The sequence below is a fragment of the Egretta garzetta genome, unplaced genomic scaffold (assembly GCF_000687185.1).
Source record: "Egretta garzetta isolate BGI_Z169 unplaced genomic scaffold, ASM68718v1 scaffold38, whole genome shotgun sequence".
NCBI classification, from domain to species: Eukaryota; Metazoa; Chordata; class Aves; order Pelecaniformes; family Ardeidae; genus Egretta; species Egretta garzetta.
Genome location: NW_009260667.1, coordinates 2,952,089 through 2,966,839, shown reverse-complemented (window position 1 = coordinate 2,966,839; position 14,751 = coordinate 2,952,089). Strand labels below are relative to the sequence as shown.

At 40.5% G+C, this 14,751-nt stretch overlaps 1 protein-coding gene across 1 annotated transcript in view; it reads right to left on the bottom strand.

The window, feature by feature from the left end:
• FGD6 (FYVE, RhoGEF and PH domain containing 6) overlaps positions 1–14,751 on the bottom strand; it is a 78,776-nt gene that overhangs the window by 55,036 nt on the left and 8,989 nt on the right. The window contains exon 2 of the mRNA XM_035900999.1: positions 7,724–10,160. Within this exon, the coding sequence (XP_035756892.1) occupies positions 7,724–10,160 (2,437 nt within the window). The remainder of the gene's footprint in view (positions 1–7,723; positions 10,161–14,751) is intronic.

Sequence of the window (14,751 nt, the reverse complement as noted above, 5' to 3'; positions counted from 1 at the left end):
ATCTCAAAATCAACAGAGAACATCCGACCCCCGGGAACAGCACTGGGGGGAAAAAAAAAACCAACAAAACAACAAACTAGAAAAACCAACTGGACTCTGCACAATTGAAATCACTGAGCCATAAGACTCAGGTTGTAGCTATCAAAATGGCAGCTTTGATGAAAACTCCTTTTATTTATTTATGTGCACCTTAGAGATGTTTAGTCCACTTCTGCTTGAGTGGAGCAGTTTTTCACGAGTGCAAAGATATTTTAAGGAAAAATTAAAACTTGTATGAACTTAATATTTTTAAAAGAAACTTCTTGGATCCTAGCACCTAAAATAAAACCTGCATTCCTTAACCTCAATTTTGTCTAGTGCATTGAAACAACACAGCTGCATAGTTCTGTAAGTCTATTCATTAAAACATCTTTAACTGGGTCAAATACAAATGCTGGGTAAATGTGGCATACTAATATCACTGTCAGCATTTAAATAAAAACTGAAGTTAATATTTTGATTGCTTACTTTCCCAACATTTATTTTGGGCCCCAAAAAATCTGTTTTACATATATAATTACATTAGACCTGGCTGCAGTTAAAATATCACCGTACAAACCAGAGTACCATGGAGCTTCACAAGCACATTTCCTGAGCCAATGCTGAAAATAACCCACAGGAAAAGGCTGTTGTCGAGCATATATATAGGTCTTTCATCAATTCTCCTGTCACATTTGACTCTCTGTTCTATCTCTGAGATACTCTCTGGAGCTACATTTTGTTAACCTGCAATTTACACCACGGTCAGCAACCGGAGACAGAGCGCGCGTGTCGGAGGCAGGGGAGAAAAGCCAACATCCAGTGACAAATACGCAACATTAATTTAGCTTCCCCCATCTTAAGGAAAAGGAAATACATACAAAGAATACCAAAACGAGGAAAAAAACAAACACAGAATAAAAGAGGAAAGAAAAAGATAAAGCATTGGAAATTCATTTATGAAAATGCGTGACACCCGAGTTCCTGTTATCCGTAAACAGGGGGGCTAGGAAGCAGGCTAGAGGACAGGATTTTTATGCTCTGCTTTGCTTACTGCAGGCTCCCCCACATCACACTAAGCCGCCCTTCGGCTGAAGGCAAGAGCCAACATGCTGAGCTGAGGCGACGTCACCAGGAGGAAGGACGAGGACATCCTTGTATTGTACCAGGGGGATCGATGGAACAGCACAGTTAGGATATTTTTGCCATCTGTCATGAGCACTTCTTTGGCGGGAAACAAAGGATAGCGTGGATTATCCTCAAAATGGCTCTTGGAATGCATATGGACTGCACGTGCTCCAAGGTTGATGTGCCATCATTTTCTAGACTGCACAAGACTGTGGCAAAAGTAACCACCAAGCCTTTTGGAGGGCGGCAGAGGGTTTTGCCCAGCAGCCGGGCAGCGCACCCCAGCAGCGCTTGCCCCATGACTGCCGCTGTCCCCTTGCTCCCTCTCAGGCTCAAAAACACGCCCAGCCCCACTACACTCGGTAAAAAGATAACGTCAAGAACTTAAACCACATCTATTTTTATGTAGCACTTGTAATACCATCTGATAAATTAGAAGCCTTTCATTATTGCCCCTCCAACTCTACCAAAAGTTTCCCTATGTGCTGTGCTCACGTCAACCTGCTTCATCCACCTCTTTTACCAAAATCAACAGGGAGCCCTTGAAAGAGGGGTGAGAGAAATGCCAAAGAAAAAATAATCTTTCACAACAATGCTGGAGATCTTCATAATTGTTTTCATTTTGTAAGACCTTTCAAACCTTTTAAAGACTGGATTGTATACTAAAATAATGGACTTGGTATCAGAAAAATGCAGTTCTCCAACTCCTTTCTCTCCTTCATTGGAGAGGGAGAGCATCAGACCTCAGAATCTTTCCCAACATCAAAACAGATTACATTAGCACATCTCAGATACATTTGGATGAGAATGTGAATGTGTCAAGATTCTTTTAAAGAAATGAAGTTCCTATTTATTCAGGGTTTTTTTTTTTTTAAAGGGGGGTGGAGGGGTGTCTTGGCATACTTCTTCCAGATTGCTTTAGAAGATTTAAGTATTTTCCCAGAGGGCCTATTTTCTTATAATATATGCATTTTATGTCAGGTTGTATAGCACATTAAACTGTAAAGCTATGCGACCAAAAGCTACCCAAACACTAAGGAAAACTCCTTCTCTTACTGGAGAAGCAGACCATGGAGACATTGACTTGCATAGTTTCTTGCAAGTAAATAAAAGAAAAACCCCAAACACCCCATCCGCTCTCCAGAGCAAAAAAATTCACCGCGAGTCTTTCACATCATTTCACATGCTACCCTAGCAATATAAAATAATTAACCTGGCACTACAAAACAGAGTAATTCCAGACCCAAGGTCCGTGATTTGACTAACCCTTGGGAAAGAGAAGGAGCTCCAAGAGCAGTGTACAGCCCCAGGGTGAGGGTCCCGCCATCTGCATGCACCCAACTCCTTCCCAAAATCCTTGTGTCAGAACATCAATGTTCCCAAGCAACAGTACTACCGCTTCTCACCAAGATTTCCATTTCTCACTGGACACTGATTAGACCCTCCCTAACTTCATTACAGAATTTGTTTCTTCATAGCCCGTAAAAGCAAAACGTGAGAAGTCAGCAAGACAGTGTATTCCTTATGTCCGGTAGCCAAGGATTGCTTTGTCCATTCCCTCCGCTCCCAAGCACCAGTGCTGGGACTCGCCAGACAGGCTTTGCTTTTGGCCTCGCGGGGGACGGAACCGGAGATCTGAGCCATCTGACTCACTCCTTACTGACAAGCCCCGGGAGCTGGCAGGAGCCTACCAGCTGCATAACACGTACGTGAGAAAGCGAGGTAGGGAGGGGAAAAGAAAAAGGCAGGCTCAAGGAAGCAGAATACAAAAAGAAAGCCAGCGACAACACATGACCGAAGATAATGAAGCCCGATAGGAAACCTAAATAGCTTATTATAAAAGCTATTCCATTAAAACCTGAGGTACAATCGCAGAGAAAGAATTTAACGTGCAACTAAGGGTGGCAGAAGCCAGCTAGACGTGCAGGGAGAGATCAGAAGACAGGACAAGATTGCAGAGCTGATGGAGGAAAAAGAACCCTCCTTCTTCAGATCAGAAACTAATCCATTTTCATCCTTAAGAAGCAGACAAAATAAAAAAAAAATAATCTACATACCTGGCTTATCAGGAATTTATATCCTTCAATAAAATTCAGTAAAAAGAAAACGTGGGTTTTAATGTATAAATATAACACCTTCAATACCTAAAATGTTTTTTTGTGCTTTCAAATCTCAACACAAGTATTTGAAAACTGTTTTTAAATGCTATTTAGAACCCACAATATTTTATGAATTTAGCGTTTCTCTTGAAATGTTTTTGAATGGGAATTTTGCAATTGCAAGAAAAACCCTTCCCTAGCGTAGCTAATCCCTAAACACCACCACATTTAGCTGGTGCAATACTGCTCATCAGAAGCATGTCTCAACCCTAACAAAGTTCAGGACATCAAAGAGGAATATGTATCAAAGCAAAGGGCTTAACCACACAGATTTCAATACTAAATTCAATCTTCCAGGAAGGCTTTCATGGACGCTTAATTGACCTCTGGGGACTCAGTCACCAAAGCAGAATTTAGTTCGGAAAACTAAACTTACATTTTGCATTGAGATGCTCATTTCTGGAAAACCAATGGATTATTCTAAATCAGCAGGGGTGGGAAAAATAGGAAGTGGTACTTAATTAAACCAACATTAAGATCTCAAAGGATTGCTGTCACATCGTACTCCCTCCCCCCAGCCCTTCCCAAACTAAAATCCTAGCCGGAAACACAATGACAGAGCTATAAATTCTGTCGAAATCAATTAGCAGTCATGTGCATTTGCAACATCTTGAAGGAATGCTGTCAAAAGTAGCCAGTGCATACAGTGTGCTACTCCCTGAAGGGTGAGGGAGCAGACTTGCTCAACCTGAACTACAATTCTCTTGCCCAGAACAATGTAACAAACACCAAAAGGAAGCCCAGGAGATCCAGAAAAGTTTAAGTTTCCGTTTTCTGCAGCATGATGGCTGTTCCAAGGCACATTCACCGTTCCTTTGCATCTTTAGATTACTGGACAAATTTTACTTTTGGATTTAAGGAAGATTTTGCTGTCCTCCTCAGAATAAAAGTTTGTCACTAAAAAGAAGATAACCAATACATAAATATTTCTCTTTCATTAGGAGGTTTTAAAAAAATGGTGTTACTTCAGAACAAAACCATTTCAACCACTGGTCTCCGACAACATTAAAATGAATAGCAGCAGCACTGTGTATTCAACCTCACTCTTCAGGCCTGAACCATTCATTTCTCAGAAAAACAAACCCAAAGAGCTGCTTTCACTGTTACCTGCAACTGGATAATGACACTTAAAACTTCTTTTACATTCAGCAGTCCATTTTCTATCCCACAGCATCTATTCTTTACTCACTTTGTTTACAGAGTCCTCCTAGTAATGCATTCACCTTCGTTATCTATTTTAAATGAGTCGTCAAACAGGTAGACTAGGACAAAATAAACAAGCTTTTAAAACAGTTTCAAGAGATTTCTTTTTTCAGTAGTGGAAACAAAACATGGATTATCTGCTCCCAATGTATTACCATTACTTTCTTTATTGAGAATATTCCCCTGAACTACTTAAAACCAGCAAAAGCGATCAGTCTCCCATCAGCAGCATCTGTCTCACCTCAGTGGTTAACACGATTCGTGAGGACCCTGGTTCTCTTCCTTTCAAAGCCAAGCTGCCTTCAGTAGAAGGGAGGATGACATCAAATCACTCAAAAATCAAGTGGTAGGTGACAACTGATACCCCACCGTTAATTATGCAGGCCCACCACTTGTATTTAAATCCCTGTGGGAAGGCCCAAGCAAACAAAATGTATCTGAATTTAATAAGATGTATCAGTAATATGATAAGACTGTCAGAAGCTATTACTGTTCTCCATTAAAGCATACTGGTTTCACCAGATGGGATTGGGAAGAAATTTCTCAGTAACCACCGAAGCACCGGGTACATTATGAAAATGTTAATTCTTCCTCCAGAAAGAAATGTAACATGGGGTAAAGACACCACCAAACTCTTCTGGTAATGGCAAGCCTGGCATTTAGACTTCATATACTGCGTATATGCTATTATGACTAGAAGCATAGGCAACCGGTCTACAAATTTCTCAGAAGAACAGTCTAATTTATACGTTGGCTTTAATCATAAGATAATTTGTTTTGAGATCCCCATTAGCAGTGCATTACAGGAGTTTTGTGTGCCATGATCTATGAAAAAAAGCTAAGTGCGTGTTCTGACAGGCTGGGGAAAAGGCGAGCAGTAATTATTTCAATAACATCGGCACTGTTTCTCTAACTGGTTTTATAATACCACCTGGGCCAGGAAATAATAAAAGGCTCTTAAAGAACCACACAGAAAGGGTAAGATGGCATTGATAAAGGAGCTTCAAAGGATTTGAGATAACAACGGATGGCAAAACTGGAGCAGCTGCCTGCCTGGCTCTGTCCAGGCGAGGCCTCTTACACCTCCCAAACCAGAGCCAAAATGAATACCTGTACCTGCTCCTCCAGCAGCACCTGATCCCGGGGAGGAGACCACTGCCCCACTGTGTCCCTTTTTCTCCCAGGGATTTCTTTGTTCCCTGAGACCTACTGAAGTAAATGCATGCATTAATTGTTTCCTAAAGTAGTTTCTGGCTATGTAATCTAGCTTAAAATAAACACTTACATAAAGGGTTCTGGATATGGTTTTCTATGGTGTGCTTTTAAAAGGAAAGCACAACACAAACCCAGTTATGTCAAGAACATCCAGCTTAGGGAGCAGCTACAGTTGCAGATGTGCCAGAGATCATTTAAACCCTTAACACACCATTGGCACTGGGGAAGGTCTGCGGAGAGAGAGAATAACTATAAACCTCTCACGCTCAGCCAGGTAAGAGAACTACAGAATTCCACTCAAAGAGCAACTGCAATCTCATGTCTATCATACTTAATATAGCAAAACAGTCCTTTTCATTTCCTAAAGCAAAGACATACATTCACCTGACCTAGAACCACAACACAAACCAAAACAGATTGCATAAACACATAAAATATATCCTTATTTAAGTTTGGTCTCACCTTTCTTAGCTAAACCAATCCGAGGGAATACTAAAAGAATGTGGTCAAAAACCCCAAAAGATACACAAAGATTAGATTTAAACAAAAAGCATACACTTGGTCAGGAACTTAAACTGTACCAAGACAAAACCAAGAAACACCCTACTATAAACAAGAAAAATATTCACCAACCACATGAATAAATACACCAATACCGAGCCCATAACCAAAAATGCTACCGCCCATGATAAGGCTTCATGCTTTCCATCACACAATCCAATGTTGAGAATATCAACTCTATAAACTATTAACACAGGATGCCACTTAAAATACTTGTCTCCTCCTCTATAAGAGGACATACTCCCCCTAAATAATGGCCAGCTCTCATTCTTTGGCGCACACATTTGCTACACACACACACACGCAAAATGAGATGAAGTTTAGTAACTCTCGGTGAAAAATGAAGTTAAATGTGGCTATCTATAAGCTAGCTCATTTATTCTTGTCAATATGTACATATTCTCAACAATGTAAAGAAGTTTGCTGGGGACCATGAAGTGTACAGGCTGCATGTTTCATTCAAATCCTTATTGCTGGTTTGAGATAAATCTTGAGGATCTGTAAGACCAACTGATTAGCTGAAGTTAAAAAGTTAAATAATACCACACTGGGTCAAAACAATGCTTCACCTGTCACCACACACTGACAGACACGGTAAAGCGACGTTATTTAGGGAGAACATACGAGCCTAGCCACTCTCTGTGGCCCGTTCCTCTTCCCAGCATCCACAATCATAGCGTTACAAATATTAAAAGATCTGCTCCTGCCTATTCCATTATGCATCTCTTTTGGACCTGTCCGTGAATCGGTCCAATCCCTTTTTGAACCTGCTGATATTAGCTGTCTCCACCACCTCCTGAGACAACGAAACACAGCAGCAACCTGCAGAGTCGCCAAACCCTATCTTTCAGTAGTACCCTGTGTGAGCCACGCAGAACTCGTGCACTACTACTACCTTTGCCAGGATCAACAGGTAGATACAGAAGACTCGTTATACTCAGGGAGAGGCAATACCTTTTGTTATACCCAAAAAGCTTTCAAGACCTGATGAAGAATTTATATACCCCCAAACCCTGACCGCTTTTATTAGCTGACCTAAAAATATATTCATTCCCCCTGCAAACCTAGCAACTATGCACTCTATGGACGCTTATTCAAGTTCATCCTGAGACTGCGGTTGAGGTTCACTACTCCTCATTTAAGTATTCTTGGATACAAATACATGACTGTATCTGATTTGCTTTAAATCTGGAAAAGCACATACGTACTTTCCGAAATTTCAATCGTATATGAGAAATAACTAGCTTATTTTTCCTCTTGACTCTTTACCAAGTGCAAACGGTTTTCAAAACAGCAAAAGCATATAAAGATACACAGCAATGACTGTCCTACTGACATTTAACGAAAGAGGTACAGCCTCTCAAGTCATCATCTAAACATGTTTACAACCAAAAGAGTTGCGATGGAGCTGTTTAACTCCCCTTTTCTCTTTATTTTACCTGCCAAGTCTCAAATGCCTGCTTGTAGCTTCACAAGGCTCCTCAATCTCATAGAAGCCAGGGCTCTGGTCTTCCACACTGCTGGAGTTCTGCCATTCAAAACAGAGATTTCTCCCAGCGCCCATAGCAAAAGGCAAGTTCTCATACTCGGGTATTTCCTCATAGTGACGCACATTCTCGTACTCAGGAGCACAAGTGCTGGTTACAGAATTCAAATGCATTTGTGACAAATTCTCTCCCGAAAGTACATGCCCATCTAAAGACTCCAGCCTTTGGTTACTTCGCATCTCAGGTTGACTTCTGTTTCTCTGCCTCTTCTTCTGTAACACTGGACTACTTATTTCTATGGAATGTGCCTTGGCAGATTTACCTTTCCTTTCACTGCCGACAGATGCTATATTCCGGTTGCTACCACTTCCATACCCTTCCCCTATGGAAAGGTTGGCAATAGCACTATCCATTGACTGGCTGCCTTTAGACAGAAATTTTTGGAAGTCACTTTTCATTAAGCAAACTGACAGTTTCATGTTGAGAAACTTTTTCAAGCTATTTTTCTTCTGATGCTCTTTGCAAGGCTTGTCTGTCCTTTCCATATCGACAGAAGAGAGAGATTTGGCCCTAGGCTTCGTCACAACAGTCAAGTGGTTGAAGCTGGTAGCAATGTTGGCAGTTTTTAATGATTCTGAATTTCCTGAAAATGGAAGAATAGGATGAGGTAACTTCCAGACGGGTTTCTCAGAAGAACGTTTGGGTATGTCACAGGACGACAGCGCACCTTGCTCCTTGGCTGGTGGATGTGTGAAGTGAGATCCTTCCAGAACGCTGTTCGATTTGTCCTCACTGGAGGTGTAAGAACTTTTGTCCACAAGCTCTGCTGATGCGGCTTTTTTCAGCAGGCCAGCAGCTGGTAGGCTGTGCCTCTGTGGTTTCTTAGGAACGATTTTTGGAGAACTTTCATCCTTTATTTTAACTTCTTTATCTTCCAATTTTTGTGGGGAAATGAGGCTATTGGAAGCAGATACATGCTGACTGCCAGTTAATTTGAGTTGCTTTGGCAAACTCATGGACAAAGTATCACATCTGACAAAGTTAGTCCTTTTGTCCACAGCATCTAGTGTACTGGCATCATCTGACATCTCATCCATGGAGTTAACTGAGTTATGGTCTCCATCTAAAGAACATGCAACACTTTCCACAAAGTCTGAAGTTTTGTGTGACAATTGAGGCAAAAGATTCTGTGAAGTTGACTCTTCCGTAGCAGGTTCCTTCACCTGATGCATTTTGTCTGCATTGTTTTGAGTTATCTCACATTTTTCAGGATGAAGCACTTCTGTATTATCGTTATAACAAACACTTTGACCAAGGATATTAATTTTTGCTGGCTTTTTAAAGCTTTGTTCTGCAAGCCCAAAGGAATCTTTCTCTGAATTAGATGGTTCCTTTGTTCCTTCTCCTGTGGTGTCTATGCCATCCTGACGGACTAGACACGCAGCACGTGGCTTTCTTGGCTTAGGGATAGGAAGCACTTTTGAGCTCAGGACTGAAGATGTTTCAGAGGAGGTTTTATCAGCATCTGCTTTCATACCCATTTCAGCTGAAAATGTATTATTGCTACTTAAATTTTCATTTTCCAAGATTTCCTGGTCCAATGGGCATGAGCAACTGTGGTCATTTTCAGTGAAACTAGGACAAATTTCAGCCATCTGAAACTCATCAGCAGTGAGCTTACCGTCAGTATTTTGTTGCTTCCCTTTAGCTACGTCAGAAGACGATGAAGACTGTACAAGTTCCATAAACTCTATTTTAACATCATTCTTGGAAGTGCTGCCATCCCCTTGAAGTTTGTCTGCATACCTGTGCCTCACAGGACTGCTGTTAGGGAACACACTATGAGTTAGAACATCCTTAAGTTTCTCTTCCAAAATGCTGGCTTTCAAAACCACCTGATTTCTATTTGCCAGTTTTTCATTGTGACCGTCCCCCAGAGCTAGTGTGGTTTTTTCACCAACTTTGATGTTCTCTAAGTTCTCAAAGTGCTCGAAAATGATGTGAGTTTTACAGGTGTTCTCCCCATTTCCAAGCTTATGAAGGCATTCAAATTTGCAAGATGACATTGGTAGAATATATGCTGTGTTACTACCAGTACTCCCTTCTGAGGCTTCATTTTTATAGTTCAAGTGGTCTAGTGTTTGAGAAGAATCTCCCCTGTGCTCCTCAAAGCTTTTTGTGCTTTTTTGTGTAGACAATGGAGGTTTAACTTCTGGAACAGATGAGCTCTTGAGAACCTTTGGTTTTGGTGCAATTGCTGGCTTGGTTTTCCTTGCTGCTTGTATAACACCAGAAAGTACAATGTCGGGTTTCGGTGCAACAGGTGGAGGCGTCGCCTTGTGTCCTACCACAAATTTTGGTTTGGGGGCCACCGGTGGCTTCTTAATTTCTAGGAAGGATGGAAAACAAAGACTTTAGTCACCATCAGCCCACAAAACAACTTCACCTGCACTGCAGTATTACTAGATCTACATGTAAATCACATGAGCTACAGGACCTTTGTGTGTGTACGTACACATTTTTCTCCCAAAAACATGCCTCGCTTCCCTACCACCGCTTTTTTACTAGCTGCTTTTCTTCATTTTAATAGGCATAATCAAGGCATGGTGGGAAGTCTTCAAGGGTAACTGGTTCATTAAAAAATAGTTTAGCTTTATGAAAGTGCACGTCCTTGCTCGGTTACTAATATGATGTATCATACTAATATTAGTACAATGCTAATAAATAAATAAAGAGTAGATTTGCCTGGTTTCACAGTTTGAACTATTACAATACCATTTAAAAATGGTGCAAGTATGTTAAGTGCTTTGTGTACAAGAAGCCAGGAAGATAACAGAACAGCTAAGGTAATTACCAGGATACTTCAATCCCTTCCCCTACCACCTCTGGAAATCTGTAACTTAAAATTCTCCTTTCCCTTCCTCTTTTTTTCAAGCAATATTGAGACAGATTACCGTACCAGCTGTAGAACTGGCACGTCGCTACCAGCAGTTCAGTGAAATGAGCCTGTGGTGTGAAGTTAATGCAGTCGTTTGTAGCAAGTCAGTACTTTCCTACTGTAAAATACTATTTCTGTGCATATTATAAAATTACTCTTCCCAACATGTTACTGTTTGACCTAGAAACAGTCACTTCCGCTATGACTTGTGACCCACTTGACAGGACAAGATGACAAATCCCCGGGACCATGGACAGGAGGAAAAGGAGCACATGAGGAACTTGGAGATTATGGAGTTTCGATCGTGTTGTTTGTTTTGGGTGGTTTGGGAGTTTTTTTTGTTTGTTTGGGTTTTTTTAAGGCATGCTTGAAGTGTTTTAATATTGCCAGAGATCATTTATAACCAATTTATTTCCATATGCTGAAGTTATTTCAGATTTCTAAGTGGTTTTTTGATATATGAAAACTGATTTATAAAGTAAACAAGTTTCTCATTCTGCTTTTTTATGTACTACTTGTACTATTTATTACCTTTGTTTTGAACAATCTTCTGGTATACTTTCAGGAAGTCATACACATTAAATAGAATTCTCAAAAAACCACACTAATTAAAGTTTCACTTGCAAAGAGATTGGGGAAGCCATTGATTTATTATTCCCTTTGAACTGCGGGTTTGTTTTTTCCTTGTTTTTTATCACCATTATTATTATAGATGTGCAACTACATCCTGATCGCTAGCCTAGAAATAAGAGAATAAAGTTTCAGGCTTGGGTTTTTTTCTGCTTAGGATTTTTTTGTTTGTTTGAAAGAAATCTAGATGGTAAAAAAAAAAAAAAAAAAAAGCAGATGCCCTCAGTTGCAAGCATTTCCCAAACACTAAGCCACTGCTCTAAGCAGCCAGCCAGAAACAATGTCTCTACTATAGAAACAGGAAAACCATGTTTTTCTAGGACATGAATCATTAAATGGTATCCAGACTGACTCCACTTGCACTTAGAATAGCTGCCCTCACTGCAATTATATTAGCAAAGAGGTAAACCCGATGGTAGAGATAATTTTTGAGACCTTTTGCAAGAGGAAAGGCAGGATTTCTTTCAAAAGGCACAGCTCCCTATAGCCAGCAACGCCAGCCAAGAGTGACCCAACTACCAGCAAAGGACACACCACCTTCTGCTTCTTCTCCAAACCAGAGGTTTTCCACACAGTGAAGAGTCAATCGTTTGCTAGGAAAAAAAATGTAACCTTTTGGATGGGCAACCACTGACCCTGAACAGCAGAAGAGAGTTGTACGCTCGCTTTCAGACAAGGCAACTGCCTATTTAGTTGGAGAATGAAGTGATGGCAATCAAGGAGCCTGTTTCCTAAAGTAAAAACAGAGGAAGGGATGCCCAGTTTGTCACAAGGCAGTAGTAGACCTGGGCCACGTTCAGTAATATTTATTAAGATATTAAAGCTCTCTGAAACCAGGAGAGAGACAGTCTGCTCAGGAACCCTTCCTGATGCCCAAATGAGAGAAACAGATTGCAGAAGATACAGGAGATTAAACACTGGCTAGGTAAGTGATATCCCACGGATTATTTGTGCCACTCCACAAATTGAAGTCCATAAACCTTGGAAGTCTCTCTCTCTCGGGACTGCCTAACGTTTTGGGTAGCAATCAAACTAGATTACTCCACAGGGCTTTCAACTAGTATTTATTAGGGAAGACACTCAGAATTTAATGAAATGATACCATTGCCTGAATATAAGATTCAAAACTAAAACAAAAAAAATATAAAGTGATGCAAAGAAAACAAACCAGGCATCTATAAACCAACAGTGGAAACCTGGATAATGAACAAACCAAGAAACATTCACTTCCGATGACTGCAATGCAATACGATTTCTGAAGCCTACTAGAATTTTTCAAATTACTTCAACGATAAAAACCATTGGGTCGGACAGAAGAGACGGGCAAGTTGTGTGATATAATAAAGATGCTGCTATCTGCTTTAAAGTGATTGCTTATTTCATCTAGACTAGATATGGGTCAATGTATTAACAGGCACATTACAGTCTCTGTATCAATACAGATCGCCAGTCAACTGCTCAATCAGAAAGGAATGTGATGAAGAGCCCTTTCAAACATAAATATGACGTGACAGGAAAGACTCCAGGAAGGGAATGCATACCAGTAGTTTTCCCCGACAAAACATCTTTAAGTTTCTCAAAAATACAAATAATGAACTTCTTAGAAAAAAATTACAGCAGCTAGGCAAGGGTAAAAGTATATTAGACTTCAATTAGAAATCAAGAATTGAAGTTCAGCTGATTATAAGCTAATTTAACTCACCGTGTGTGGATAAAAACCAGTTCTGCATAACACAGTGCTTTAAAAGGGACAATTTCCCATCCTGAATAGAAAGAAAACTAAGTAGGAGGCAACTGATATATATAAAGGTGTAAGGAATGACTGAAGTCATATGAGAATGACTTCTTGTTAAATGACAAGTATAAGCAAGCCTCTCTGGTGAAAAACAATAAATACAATCAAGGAAACATACAACAAATACATGGAGTGGTGGGTTGTTTGGACAACAGGCTTTCTCCCAGTGCCATATGGAACAGTTCACCTAAGAACAGAGATGGTTGGTTATGCTTAGGAGAATAAAAACTGAAGAGAATTTGGAAATTATTGTAGATAGTTGTTTTACAAGAGCTCCATGAAGGTATGCAGCTAGGCTGTAAATAATGTTCCAAATTACAAGGAGATAAATGTAAAAAGATGAAGACAGATGAAAATATTTCTGTGCACAGCACCTGCCAGACTGTTAGTGACATGCTATGTCACCTTCTGGCGTTCGTAGGTAAAAACTTGAGACGAATGCAAGAAATAACTACAGCAGTATCCAAGGTGTAAAAATCATGCCTCAAATCCCAAAAAAGCTCATCCTGCTTAATTTAACTGAGAATTTAAGAAGGGAGATGGTAATAGTGTATATACTAACATACATGTGGAAGACTTTTGATAACAGATGGCTCTTTAATCCAGAAACAAAAAAAAAAAAAAAAAAAAAAAAAAAAAAAAAAAAGCAATGAGACCCCATAGCTGACCACTGAAGTTTGAGTTGTGGTGGAGCCACCAGCACTTAAAGTCAACCTAAACTCACTTTCTGAGATACGCAGAAGCTTCAGAGGAAATTTCAGACTGGACATTGGATTCTCTGGCTCATCTTACTTAGGAGATCAGAGAATCACTATGATTTCCCCTGCTCCCCCCTCCAATCTTACCCCATTTCTCAGAGGGGATCCAGACTAGCATCATGGGTTACCAGTAATAAACCCAAATGTAAGAGCAGAAACACAAAGTTTTATTTGCATAAACAGATTAAACGATTAGGAGACGGAGAAGCAGCCAGAGATATCCTCTGACTTGCCTGGCTAGGCAAAGGAAGAAATCCATAAATAAAGTAACTAACAAAGCAGCCATCGCCAACAGGAAATCTCCTGCTCATCAGGAGCAACACACCCAACACCCTTAAAAAAAAAAAGTGGATTAAAAAGGGCATTCTTTTTCCAACAATAAATAGCCATTAGCACCGCCTATGCGGGTCAATGCATATGCTCTTTGTCCGACTTCAGGTCACAGCACAGAGAACAGACATTTGTCCTTCTGGTGAATTACCTCCTCCGGCGGGCTGAGGAAAAAGCAATGCCTGTTGTCATCCTGCTGAGCTCCTCCGTGACTGACAGACGCTCCTTACTGCTCACTTGTTACTGCACGTTCCTATCCTACCTTCAAGTTGTTTTAGAGGATGATGAGAACACCCTGAAGCAACTTCTGCTCTCAGTGGTTTGGCCTTAAAGTGTCCATTTCTGTTCTTTGGATGATAGGATTTGGCAACTGAGGACCTCACTTAATGCTCGCGTGTCTTCTCCTATGCGATATCATGAACGAGCAGGAAAGCCAATAAGACAGTGCAGTCTTCAGCACTATTATTACACAGCTTTAAATCTTCTCTGCAAATTTTTACCTCTTGTAATCTTGCCTGTCCAGCAGGAA